General features: G+C 44.7%; 1 protein-coding gene across 2 annotated transcripts in view; it reads right to left on the reverse strand.

Moving 5' to 3' along the window:
* Positions 1-3,849: 3,849 nt before the first annotated feature.
* Positions 3,850-12,926, reverse strand: part of WDR59 (WD repeat domain 59) — a 99,839-nt gene continuing 90,762 nt past the window's right edge. For both annotated transcript variants that reach the window (XM_030818861.1, XM_030818854.1), the window contains one exon: positions 3,850-4,720. In XM_030818861.1, the coding sequence (XP_030674721.1) occupies positions 4,485-4,720 (236 nt within the window). In that variant the 3' untranslated portion in view covers positions 3,850-4,484. The remainder of the gene's footprint in view (positions 4,721-12,926) is intronic.

Here is a 12,926-nt window from a genome sequence, read left to right on the forward strand (position 1 = left end):
CTTGCCAATGTGACACAATGCCAACATGGCAGATTTATTTCTGATTCTGACAAAGCCATTAGATTCTAAGAAGGATGCAGAAAGCCAGGTGTGTTTCCCCCACGCCCAGGACCCGCCACTGGGTGAGTGAATCATACCCCATGGCTGGCGCCACCTTGAGGGTGGGCACGCAAAGATGAGCCATAAAGAAGAGGGTGTGATTTGTCACCCTGTTTGCTGAACTATTTTGCCACAATTAGCAAAACTAACCCTTTAAGAAATTGCTCAGAGGCCAGGCACAGTGGCTCACGCCTGTAATCCCAGCACTTTGGGAGGCCAAGGCAGGCGGACCACTTCAGGTCAGGAGTTGGTGACCAGCCTGGGCAACATGGTGAAACCCTGTCTCTACTAAAAATACAAAAAAATTAGCCAGTGTGGTGGCACACGCCTGTAATCACAACTACTCAGGAGGCTGAGGCACAACAATCACTCGAACCCGGGAGATGGAGGCTGCAGTGAGTAGACATCACGTGCACCACTACACTCCAGCCTGGGCAACAGAGACAGACTCCATCTCAAAGACCCCGACCCTAGGGTGGTTATAGCCTAGGTCCTCCCCTGAGTTCCTGCTGCACTAAACCACTAAAAAGGAGCTGGCTTTCTCCCCAATCCTACCAGCAACCCAGGGAACCACTGAGTAAGGGAAGGAGCTCCCAGCAGGTGAACTTGGAGTCTTCAGACTGAATGCATTTTTATATTAAATTAAAGAAAACATTGTTGGCTGGGCACGGTGGCTCACGTCTGTAATCCTAGCACTTTGGGAGGCCGAGGCGGGCAGATCACTTGAGGTCAGGAGTTCGAGACTGGCCTGGCCAACATGGTGAAACCCTGTCTCTATTAAAAATACAAAAAACAGCTGGACATGGTGGCACACGCCTGTAATCCCAGCTACTCAAGAGGCTGAGGCAGGAGAGTCGCTTGAACCTCGGAGACAGAGATTGCAGTGAGCTGAGATTGCACCACTGCACTCCAGCCTGGGTGACAGAGCAAGACTTTGTCTCAAAAAAAAAAAAAAATTGTTACAGCAACATTGATTCTATCTGTGTGACATTACCAAGGAAAGCCTTATACCATTTGTGTCTTGGGGGGTTAGGGACAGGGACAAATAGTCAACCTGGTGGTTGCCCTGAGGCTCACCCCTTCCCCCATCCTTTCCAGTAGCCTGCCTGAGCAACCTTTTGTTTCTGGTGCACAGATAAGACTGCTGGGCCTGTTTTCTTGCAAAGGAACTTTCAAACATAGCTTGTATTGCTTTTATTCATTTTTTTTTTTTTGAGACGGAGTTTTGCTTTGTCACCCAGGCTGGAATGAAGTGGCGCAATCTCGGCTCACTGCAACCTCCACCTCCTGGGTTCAAGCGATTCTCCTGCCTCAGCCACCCGAGTAGCTGGGATTACAGGCAACCGCCACCACACCCAGAAAATTTTTGCATTTTTCGTGAAGACAGAGTTTTGCCATGTTGGCCAGGCTGGTCTTGAACTCCTGACCTCAGGTGATCCACCCACCTCAGCCTCCCAAAGTGCTGGGATTACAGGCGTGAGCCACCCCACTTGGCCTTGTATTGCTTTTAAAAACAAACAAACAAACAAAGACTCAGGTGCTTGTAATCATCTATTCTGCGGCTGAGAGAGTATCAGCCATGGCCCGCAACCAGACAACCAACCTGTTTCCAAACATGAATATTTTAAAATATTAGACTCTTGTTCTGGTAACTTGGAAATTCAAAAGGAATTTCCATATTGAAGGACGACATTATGTAATATTTTAAACTTGAAATTTTTTCACACCCATTATTAAGGTTTTTCAGTTTTGAAAGCCAATGTTCCTCTAATAATAAAACAAGAAAAACATCTCATTCTTGATGGGGACAGACAGGGACAGATTTTTACATTAACTTGAGCAGTGGGGAACAGGAAAAGATTGTTCTCTGCAAATGGTGTGATTTCACTGGGGAACACAACAGATCCTTTCTCTCTGTGTAAATCAGCCAACCTATTCTGTGATCACCATTACAACAGAATTTGTGTGTGCAAATTCCCGGCTGGGCCTCCTCCTGTCATCCTCCCAGTGGCACCCCCGCCCTGCTCACTCTACTGAGACACTGGCACCTTACCTCAGACCACAGCCCAGCACTAAACCTCTGGCTCCACTGCACAGGATCTAAGTTCTTTCTTACATCATGAAGTTTCGTGCCCAGTAACACAGGGGATGAGGTATAAGCTTCATCCAAAACAGTGTTGTGAAAATGTTTTTGACTACAACTTTCAGTAAGAAATGAGTTTACACTATGATCCGGTATACACCTGTGCACACATGTGCTGCACACGCGTAAACAAGTTACACAAAACGTTTTCCTTAGCTATGTATGGTATATTCTGATCGTTTTTCTCCTACGCCGTTTCATTTTTTTAAATGCTGGTTTTCCGCACTAGATCAATGTCACAATCCACTAATGGGTCCTGACCTGGAGTTTGAAACACATGAATACACAATACTCTCCCATTATGAGACATGTTCTAATCCCTAAGTTAATCTACTTGGAACTGTAAAATTCTAAGAAACAGAAATAGATATTTCAGTAGAAATAATAAAAAAGATTTCTTTTCACTGGCAGATATAAAATGTGAAGTTGAAAATCATTCTGAAATTAGCCAGGCATGGTGGTGCACACCTGTAGTTCCAGCTGCTCAGGAGGCTGAGGTGGGAGGATCACTTGAGCTCAGGTGATAGAGGCTACAGTGAGCTATGATTGCATCACCACTCTCCAGTCTGGGTGACAGAGTGAGACCCTGTCTCTCCCTCTAAAAAAAAAAAAAAAAAAAAATTTAACTTTAAAAAAGAAAATCATTCTGAAGAATTGGTGGGCACAGGTGTTATAACTACTCAGAACACAGGCAAACACAGGCAGTTTGTGAGGGAGCCTAAAGGAAGAGTGAGGGCACTCACTGGAACCCAGCCCATCTGAACAGAGGCAAGGAAGACTTTGGTTTATTGATAGGGTCTCACTCTGTTGCCCAGGCTGGAATGCAGTGGTGCAATCAAGGCTCACTGCAGCCTTGACCTCCCGGACTCAAGTGATCCTCCCACCTCGGCCCCCCAAGTAGCTGGGACCACAGGCATGTGCCAACACACCTGGCTATTTTTTTAATATTTTTTCTTTTTTTGAGACAGAGTCTCACTCTTGTCATCCAGGCTGGAGTGCAATGGCATAATCTCGGCTCGCTGCAACTCCTGCTTCCCAAGTTCAAGCAATTCTCCTGTCTCAGCCTCCCCAGTACCTGGGATTACAGGCGCCCGCCACCATGCCCAGCTAATTTTTGTATTTTTAGTAGAGATGGAGTTTCACCATGCTGGCCAGGCTAGTCTCGAACTCCTGACCTCAGGTAATCCTCCCACCTCGGCCTCCCAAAGTGCTGGGATTACAGGCGTGAGCCACTGTGCCCGGCCTATTTTTTAAATTTTTTTGCAGAGATGGGATCTCCTTATGTTGCCCAGGCTGGTCTTGAACTCCTGAGCTCAGGTGATCCTCTCACTTTTGCCTTCTAAAGTATTGGGATTACAGGCGTGAGCCACAGTGCCCGGCCAAGGGAGACTTTTCTATCCATGCTGCACGGCAATCTTGTCCTCCTTTTGCTAGAAGAAATAAGACTCTTGGGGCTGGGAAGAACCTTAAATGTCAAATTCTATTTTCTCTAGTCAGATGACAAAAGTAAATCAGCATTTCCTTTAAAAATCAGAGCACTGACTTTGGTCCTATACAAAATAGCTACCTTCAATTAGAAGTAGGGTAAAAAATGATTCACCAAAATGTTAACTTTCTCTTTTTTTTTTTTCAAATAATTACTAGAATTTTATTAGCCAAGGGAGAGCAGCTGGAGGAGAAATAACAAAAAAATACATCTTAAGAATCCTTAAGTACAGTGCATATTTACAATTTAAGTGTCATATTTTAGAAGGCCACTGTCCATCAGCTCAGTAAATGTACCAGCTTCTAAAGCCATGATGCCATTTGTTGATTAAATTCCTACCCACTGTCCTCGGGCTCAGGAGACTGTCTTTTCCATCTGACTCTGCTCTCTGCATTGGCATCAAGAGAACGCTGCTCGGTGGTTTAAGGCTAACACCTTACAGGGTAACACTGGCCCTGGAACCAGGTGCTTTTCTCCATGAAAACTTCCACCTTGGTAGCTCAGCCGACATAGACAACACACAAAGCGCAGCTCTGCACTTCTGCCCTCATCTTCCCACAGTGACATCCACACCAGGCAGCCAAACAGAAGAGAAGGCAGAGGCCCACCAAGAGCTGACGCTGCACAGTCCTCGGGGACCATCCTCCCGTCTCACTGGGGACGAATCCAGGTTCTGGAGCCTCTCCCCTGACAGACAGCTTGTCACCAGCATTTATGGGTCCTCTGGAATTCAGACAACACCCATGGTCTGTAGGTTCAGAAAGTGCTTTCAAGCAGGCAGTGGCACCCACACCCAGTGGGACACACCTCCTGGGTCCGAAACCACTCCATCATGTGGCTGGTGTGGCCACCGTGCCCACAGGTCAGGCAGAAATTGGATGATCCCCGCACAGCCACATGGCAGATGGCACACTGAAACGTGAAGCCTTTGCAGATGGCACACTGGGTGCCACGGACCTCACTCCGGCAGTGACTGCAGTACACGCCGAACTCTGGAAATGGGCAGGGACGGGCAAAACAAGAGGCAGCATGAGTTTAGTTCTGAAAAAGGAAACTGGGGCTTGCCAGGAAGAAGAACGTCTTCCTCTTGAGACTCTAGCAGATTCTCTTAAACCAGTGGTTTTCATTTTCTGTTTCTTTAATTTTTTTTTTCTTTTTGAGACAGAGTTTCACTCTTGTCACCCAGGCTCAAGTGCAATGGTGCAATCTTGGCTCACTGCAACCTTCACAGCCCGGGTTCAAGTGTCCTGCCTCAGCCTCCCGAGTAGCTGGAATTACAGGCACCTGCCACCACGCCCAGCTAAGTTTGTATTTTTAGTAGAGACGGGGTTTCGCCATGTTGGCCAGGCTGGTCTCGAACTCCTGACCTCAGGTGATCCACCTGCCTTGGCCTCCCAAAGTGCTGGGATTATAGGCATGAGCCACTGTGCCCAGCCTGTTTTGTTTTTTTGTTGTTGTTGTTGTTTTTTTTACACTAAAACTCCTTCTTCTGAGCCACTGCACCCGGCTGAGTACTGTATTTTCTCAGGGGCTCCACGTGGAAACCCAGTGCCCCACAGCAGGGCACAGCTGCATCTGATGCCTCTTCCCACTCCGACGGCTGGCAGGGCCTGGCACGCAGGAGGTGTTGAACAGTTATCAGTTGAAAGAACTGAATGACTTGGCAGTAACGCTTCAGCAGAGGGCAGACTGGCTTTACCAATGCCTGCTACTGCCCACTTGCCACTGGCCCAAGTCAGGACACCAGGATGCTGCTCCACCGCCGGGCGAGGACTGGTTCCACTGGGCTCCCCTGAGTGAAACCTGTTCTATCTACTCTGCTGGCAATAGTCCCCTCATCACCTGACCGTCCTGCCTCTGCTGGCCTTTGGACGAAAGGCCATTTCTTGCTTAAGTCCTCTGACTGCAGGGGCAGTGGGTGGGGGACTGGGTCCCATCGCTGCCTCCAGACCATGACTTTTCTGCTGGAGGCCAATGTCATCCAGCTTCACTAGCCTTTCCCCCTTTTCTCTGTGTCATCTGAGAACATTCTGGAGACACACCCCCATTCACTGAAGACTTGTTCTTGGCTCTCAATTTTCTCCCTACCCCAGTTCTTAGATGATCCTGGAGGTCTCCCAAACCTACACCACTAACCCAGTGCCCACCTGGCCATTCTGGTCTTTGCCCTCATCCGTAACCCACCACCACTAATCCTTCGGTCCACCTGCCCCTTTCTAGCTGCAATTTGCCCTTTGGCCAACCTGAATTACAAGGACTCACTTTATAATCACTTATTTTGCAAATGCCTTCAATTCCTTTGCCCATCTCCTGCACCACCTGGCAAAACCTCTACCCTGGATGAACCATATCACCTGCCCACTCCATGCCTGCCCACAAGAGGCTGAGCAATCCTGGAGAAAGGCCCATGTTCAAGAAATGCATCTCACTTCACACAGGTGATCACCGACAGACATAACACCTAGCCCTGCGCGGAGCCTGTGTTTCCCTTCTGTCCCCGAGATGGGACTTTGGGCCTCTGCCACGTTCTGCAAACTCCTCCCTCATGCCTTTTCTCCCGGCTCCTGCACCTGCTGGCCTCTTCTCTCACTTCCCTTTGTCATTACACCAGGCTTCTTCCAATCTCCCACCTCTCCTTCCCTCTTACAACGGAGGGAGGGTCCTTTCTTCCAGCAGAACTGGCTGCTCTGTTGAATGACAACTGGTGGTCAGAAAAATACGCCAATAAAAACTCCTCTGATATGTTGTACCTAAGGGCATATTTTATGATAGTCCCAATTAAGGCAAATCCTGAGACAAATCAGACTAGTTTGATAATTTTGGTTTAAAAATTAGCTATGTCTTCTCTCTCTAAGCATAATTTTTTATATTATGTACAAACTTCGGTTATGTTCTCATGAAAAGCCTAATTAGTTAAAAACTCTCAAATTTTCGTTACTGGTTTTATTGGCCAACATTTAACATTATGAGAATGTAAATATTGTGTGTTCAGGTAAATTTAATTCTAGTGTTTAAAAGGGTTTGTTCCTTGGTACTTGAGATAACTGTAAACTTAATTATTCTCCATATCTATCTGGGTAAAATTATTAAAATGTCATCTCATAGTATCATTAATAATTGTGTTTCTCTACAGCAAATCAGATTAAATATAGTTTTCGAGATCCTTATTAACTTTAAGACTCTGAACTAATATTTCATTTCATTAATTAGTGAATGATCTTTGGGGGGATCTGGACAACAATTTCTAAGGAGATCTAAATTCACAAAGACAGAAAATACAAAAACCCCAGGACACTCTCCCTTGCCTCTGCCCTGTATATACACAATGGAATGGCTCAGCAGATGAACCACTTGAGAAGGATGGGCAGACGCCCGTGGGCCTTGCTGGTGCATGCTTCCTCTCACCACTTTAGGGCATACAAAGGGACGTGGAATGTGTTCCCAAAAACAGAGGTGGCAAGGTGTCTCACACCTGGCTGCCTTTGGAATTTCCCTGACAATCTGCTAATAGTGCTGGTCGCTAACGGTTCCAGGTTTTCTCTGGGTCTCTGAGGGAAGAAGAATGACTCTGGGAGGCTGGGGCTACACTAGATACAAATTGCAAAGCAGATATCACTTGCAAGTATGAGATATGAATCTGTATTCAAGATAATTGATGTGTTCTGTTAGTTCCAGTTTTATTAAAACGATCAATCAATGTGGTGAGGGTATTGTCTGACTCAATGTGCTGATAAAAGTTAGTATATTTTAAAGTTAAAAGATTTAAATTTGCTGGTTTTGTGTATATCTCAAAACACACACACACACACAAACACACAAAGGTATCTTAACATTTTTAAACAAAATTAAATGATATACACTTTCAGAGGAAAAAAACAATAATTCCAAAGAAAACTGCTTAGTGACGAAGAAAATGTCAAATGTGATTCTGTGCCTGGATAAGAGAGGCTCCTTACAGCACCAAAATTATCTCACTCGACAGCTGGTTAATCTTTGGTGCTTTTTGTCATGCTTTTGAATCACATTAAACAAAAGTCTACTTCTGAAAACTCTAGGGTTCTTAATTATTTACTGCTGTGTTTATTTATTTATTTTTATTTATTTATTTTTGAGACAAAGTCTCACTCTTGTCACCCAGGCTGGAGTGCAATGGTACGATCTCAGCTCACTGCAACCTCCTGGATTCAAGCGATTCCCCTGCCTCAGACTCCTGAGTGGCTGGGATTACAGGCGCCCGCCAACATGCCTGGCTAATTTTTGTATTTTTAGTAGAGAGGGGGTTTCACCATGTTGGCCAGGCTGGTCTCAAACTCCTGACCTCAGGTGATCCACCTGCCTCGGCCTCCCAAAGTGCTGGGATTACAGGCGTGAGCCACCGTGCCCCACCTGCTGTGTTTATTTTAAATACTATCATTCTGAACCAAGTATGTTACAATGTCTTGTCTTTAGGCACATAATAACTTATGCTTTTATCGAATCACCTCTGACAACTCTTTCTCAAACTGCCTTTTCCCAAATTTGGAAGAATAAAGCTCTCACTGTCTTCCATACACGTCAGCTACCTGTAGAACTCCCCAAATGACAAGTGGCCAACACTACAGATTTGTTCCCTCACTATAGGAAGGAGGGAAGCCAGACATGATTGGGAATGTCTGGTATTCTCTATACTTTTAATCAGTTTAGCATTATTGTTAAGAGCTCTTGTATTTATTAAACCCACAATATGAGAAATCAAATAGGGAAGTTCAACCTCCCTGGGGAACTGTATTCAAGTACAAGATTATTAATGGGAATTTTTCAGCAACTTCTTTCAAGATCAATAGAAGGAGACTCATATCTATTACAAAGACTGACATATCTTTTAACAAATTTATTTATTTTTATTTTATTTTATTTTATTTTATTTTATTTATTTATTTATTTATTTATTTATTTTTGAGACAGAGTCTCACTCTGTCTCCCAGGCTGGAGTGCAGTGTCGCGATCTCGGCTCACTGCAAGCTCCGCCTTCCGGGTTCACGCCATTCTCCTGCCTCAGCCTCCAGAGTAGCTGGGACTACAGGCGCCCGCCACCACGCCCGGCTAATTTTTTGTATTTTTAGTAGAAACGGGGTTTCACCGGGTTAGCCAGGATGGTCTCGATCTCCTGACCTCGTGATCCACCCGCCTTGGCCTCCCAAAGTGCTGGGATTACAGGCATGAGCCACCGCGCCCGGCTCAACAAATTTATTTTTTAAACTTGTTTTATTTTTAAAATAAAAATACAGTACTTGGCCGAGTGCCGTGGCTCTCGCCTGTAATCTCAGCACTTTGGGAAGCCAAGATGGGTGGATCACCTGAGGCCAGGAGTTCGAGACCAGCCTGGCCAACATGGCAAATCCATCTCTACTAAAAACACAAAAATTAGCTGGGCGTGACGGCGCACACCTGTATTACCTGGAAGGCTGAGGTAGGAGAACTGCTTGAACCTGGAGGCGGAGGTTACAGTGAGCCAAGACCGCACCACTGCACTCCAGCCCGGGTGACAGAGAGAGACCTTGTTCCCCAAACCCCCCACCCCACAAAAGAAGAAAACAAAAGTAAAATGAAAATATAGTACTCCTTTCGTTTGGCAATAACCTTACAAACATTTTACAGGATGAATTAAAAGAGCCTGGAGATTTGTCAACGTCCTCAGTGTCCAAAATATTTTAGTGTTGAGGAATCACTAACTGAATCCCTTAGGAAATGATTACGTGTTGTTTCTGCTCCATACGATATTGTTATCATAAACTAGCCAGAGCCATTTCGCTTTATTGCCAATTGCCAGTTTCTGCTTTTGCCTCACACTTGCCTAAACTCACTTGCTATAAACTATAGGTCAGAAATAGAAACTTAGAGAAGACATGTCAAAATAAAGCCTTTTTAGGCACTATTAAAGGTACTCTTCACTACTGATATTACTGAAGAGATTCCTGAATACCAGCTTTCCAAATAAGCTGACACCGGCCAGGAGCAGTTTCTCATGCCTGTAATCCCAGCACTTTGCGGGGCCGAGGTGGGGGTATCGCTTGAGCCCAGGAGTTTGAGACCAGGCTGGGAAACGTGGCGAGACTCCATCTCTACAAAAACATTTTTTTTTAAATTAGCCGGCCATGATGGTGTATGCCTGTGGTCCCAGCTACTTAGGAGATTGTGGTGGGAGGATTGTTGAGCCCAGCAGGTCGAGGCTGCAGTGAGCTGTGATCATGCCTCTGCACTGCAGCCTGGGTGACAGAGTGAGACCCTGTCTCAAAAAACAAACAAGCCAAACAAATAGGCTGACACCATCACCACCAGGAGACACTTGTCAGACTGGAATGGATCAGGATTTCTAGGACTTTTTGGTTCAGAAGCAGATGACTTCAGTGAAAGTAGATGGGTAGAGAATCCAAGATAATTAGAACAAGAATTACTTAGCAGGGACTGAATACAACTGATGGAAAAACTTAATTCTGGCTAATGATCTATTTTCTACTAGAAAGGAGAAAACATTCTTTCTTCTTTCTTGCTCCATCTCTACCCTCAGTTTAACATGTTATATACATTGAAATGAAAAACTCTGGAAATGGTATCTTGTTCTAATTACCTTCAGAAGGAAAAACAATCCAAAAAAGATCTTAATATAGACTATTAGATACCAAATCACCAGGAAAACCTTAGAACAGTAACTCCATAGGAAATATCATATGTTGATTAACCTCATCTGCAAAAGTGCTCAGAACAATGCGTAAGTACCACACAAAGGCCTTTTCTTTTCATGACAAAATATCTATACAGGTTCAGGGAGAGTCTGCTGGGGCTGGGTGTGGCAGCTTATGCTTCTAATCCCAGCACTTTGGGAGGCAGAGGTGGAAGGATCACTTGAAGCCAAGAATTTGAGACCACAATGGACAACAAAGTGAGACTCTGTATCTATTTTATAAAAATGTAAAATAAATAAATAAATAAAAGAAGCTGCCCTCCTCCGTATCATGAGATACATGGATAGATCAGATTTACAGCCAAGGTCATGCCCGAAATGTCACATTTAGATTCAAATCTCATTTAAATTAGGTAATGATACGGCCGGGCACGGTGGCTCACGCCTGTAATCCCAGCAATTCGGGAGGCCGAGGCAGGCAGACCACAAGGTCAGGAGATTGAGACCATTCTGGCTAACACGGTGAAACCCCGTCTCTACTAAAAATACAAAAAAGTAGCCAGGCGTGGTGGCGGGAACCTGTAGTCCCAGTTACTCGGGAGGCTGAGACAGGAGAATAGCGTGAACCCGTGAGGCGGAGCTTGCAGTGAGCCGAGATCACGCCACTGCACTCCAGCCTGGGGAAGACAGTGAGACTCCGTCTCAAAAAATAAATTAATTAACTAATTAAAAAAATAAATTAGGTATGATAAGCCATTATGAAGGGGAGGAAATAGTTTCATATGTGGACAGGAAGCCCACAAGTCCTCCCAGGAAACTTCTTTGGCTTAGGGAATGCTGCCAGCCTTGCACAAAGTACAGATGTCATTTCCTGACAGGCCAGAAACACTGACTACCCTGAGGATCACAGGTAAGAGGCACAGGATGACAGCATAGGTTTTGCAGGTGAAACTTGATAGAGATGAAATGAATCATTCTTGGGTCCTAACAGACAAACTAATAAAGACCATAAAAATACTCCCAGCACATAGAACAATCAAAGCATGGTTCCAAGGCTTTTCAAAACTTCCAGGAGGAAGCAAACTCCAAAGGTGCAGGGTCATATGGCTCCAGTTTGTTAACCAAACAACAAAAAGTTTTGTGTATTAATCAACATCACCTATTACACAAAAGTAAATAAAACTGGCCAAATAAATAAGACTTTAATTTATATACTGAACCAGTAAACTGCTGAATGAAATTTAGTTGAGCAGATCTGTACCTCTGGGGAGGGAATTCTCCCCATGCAGAGGCTGGGAAAGCAATCGCTTTGCTCTGCCACCATTAAAACCAAGAGCATCACATACCACAATCAGAAACAAAAACAAACAAATCATCTTATATCCTGAGACTTTCTTTAAGGGAATACTCTATCTAGCAGTATCCCCACAAAATGAATGAAACCATGAGCCCTGTCTGTAAATACTGAATCCCAATGAAACTAACTTTGTCCCTCAAAGTTGCTATGCTGAAGTCTGTGGATATGGGATGACCCTTGCAGACAAGATTAGCACAGAGGAAACTGCTGCCTTTTCAGTGTAAAGGGAAGACCTGTGGCCTTGGCAGCCTTGGGGTATTTTTCTTTTTTTTTTATTTTAATTTTTTTTTTAGAGACATAATTTCGCCATGTTGCCCAGGCTTGTCTCAAATTCCTAGACTCCAGCAATCTGCCTGCTTCAGTCTCCCAAAGTGTTGAGATCACAGGTGTGCAGAGCTGCACTCAGCCTATACTTTTCTTTCAATACCTGCTGTGTCCTGTATTGAAGCAGCTCAATTCCTCCAAAGTCAGGACTACCTTGTAAAACTTTGCAAATGGAAATACTTCTTGGCCGGGTGCCGGGGATCATGCCTGTAATCCCAGCACTTTGGGAGGCCCAGGTGGGTGGATCACGAGGTCAGGAGTTCGAGACCAGCCTGGCCAACAAGGTGAAACCCTGTCTCTACTAAAAACACAAAAATTAGCTGGGCGTGGTGGCACATGCCTGTAATCCCAGCTACTCAGGAGGCTGAGACAGGAGAATTGCTTGAACCAAGGAGGTGGAGGTTGCAGGGACCTGAGATTGTTCCATTGCACTCCAGCCTGGGTGACAGAGCAAGACTCCGTCTCAAAAAAAAAAAAAAAAAAAAAGAAAATACTTCTTTTACTGCTTTTGTCTGTGAGTTCATCTTTCAAAATCCTGCCCTGCTTTATAAATCATGTGACATTAGTTTTATTGGAATTAGGATACATTATTCATCTTTAACTATCATTAAGTCTTCCTGAGTTTATATTTCATTCTCTCTGACTGCACTACAGACATCTTGACCCACCAAATCACACTTTGTATTTCTTTGTACATCCCACAGAATCCAGCATGACACTTTATAATAGCAGATGTCAGTAAGGGTTTAGCTGACTGATGGGTTGATACATCAGCTCTGTATCTCCATGATTCATGTGTTTTCCTGAAAACTAATTTTTAAAAGACAAATTGCCCCAGGCCTTCATTAATTTTTTC

The sequence above is a fragment of the Nomascus leucogenys genome, chromosome 2, assembly GCF_006542625.1.
Source record: "Nomascus leucogenys isolate Asia chromosome 2, Asia_NLE_v1, whole genome shotgun sequence".
In the NCBI taxonomy this organism is placed as follows: Eukaryota; Metazoa; Chordata; class Mammalia; order Primates; family Hylobatidae; genus Nomascus; species Nomascus leucogenys.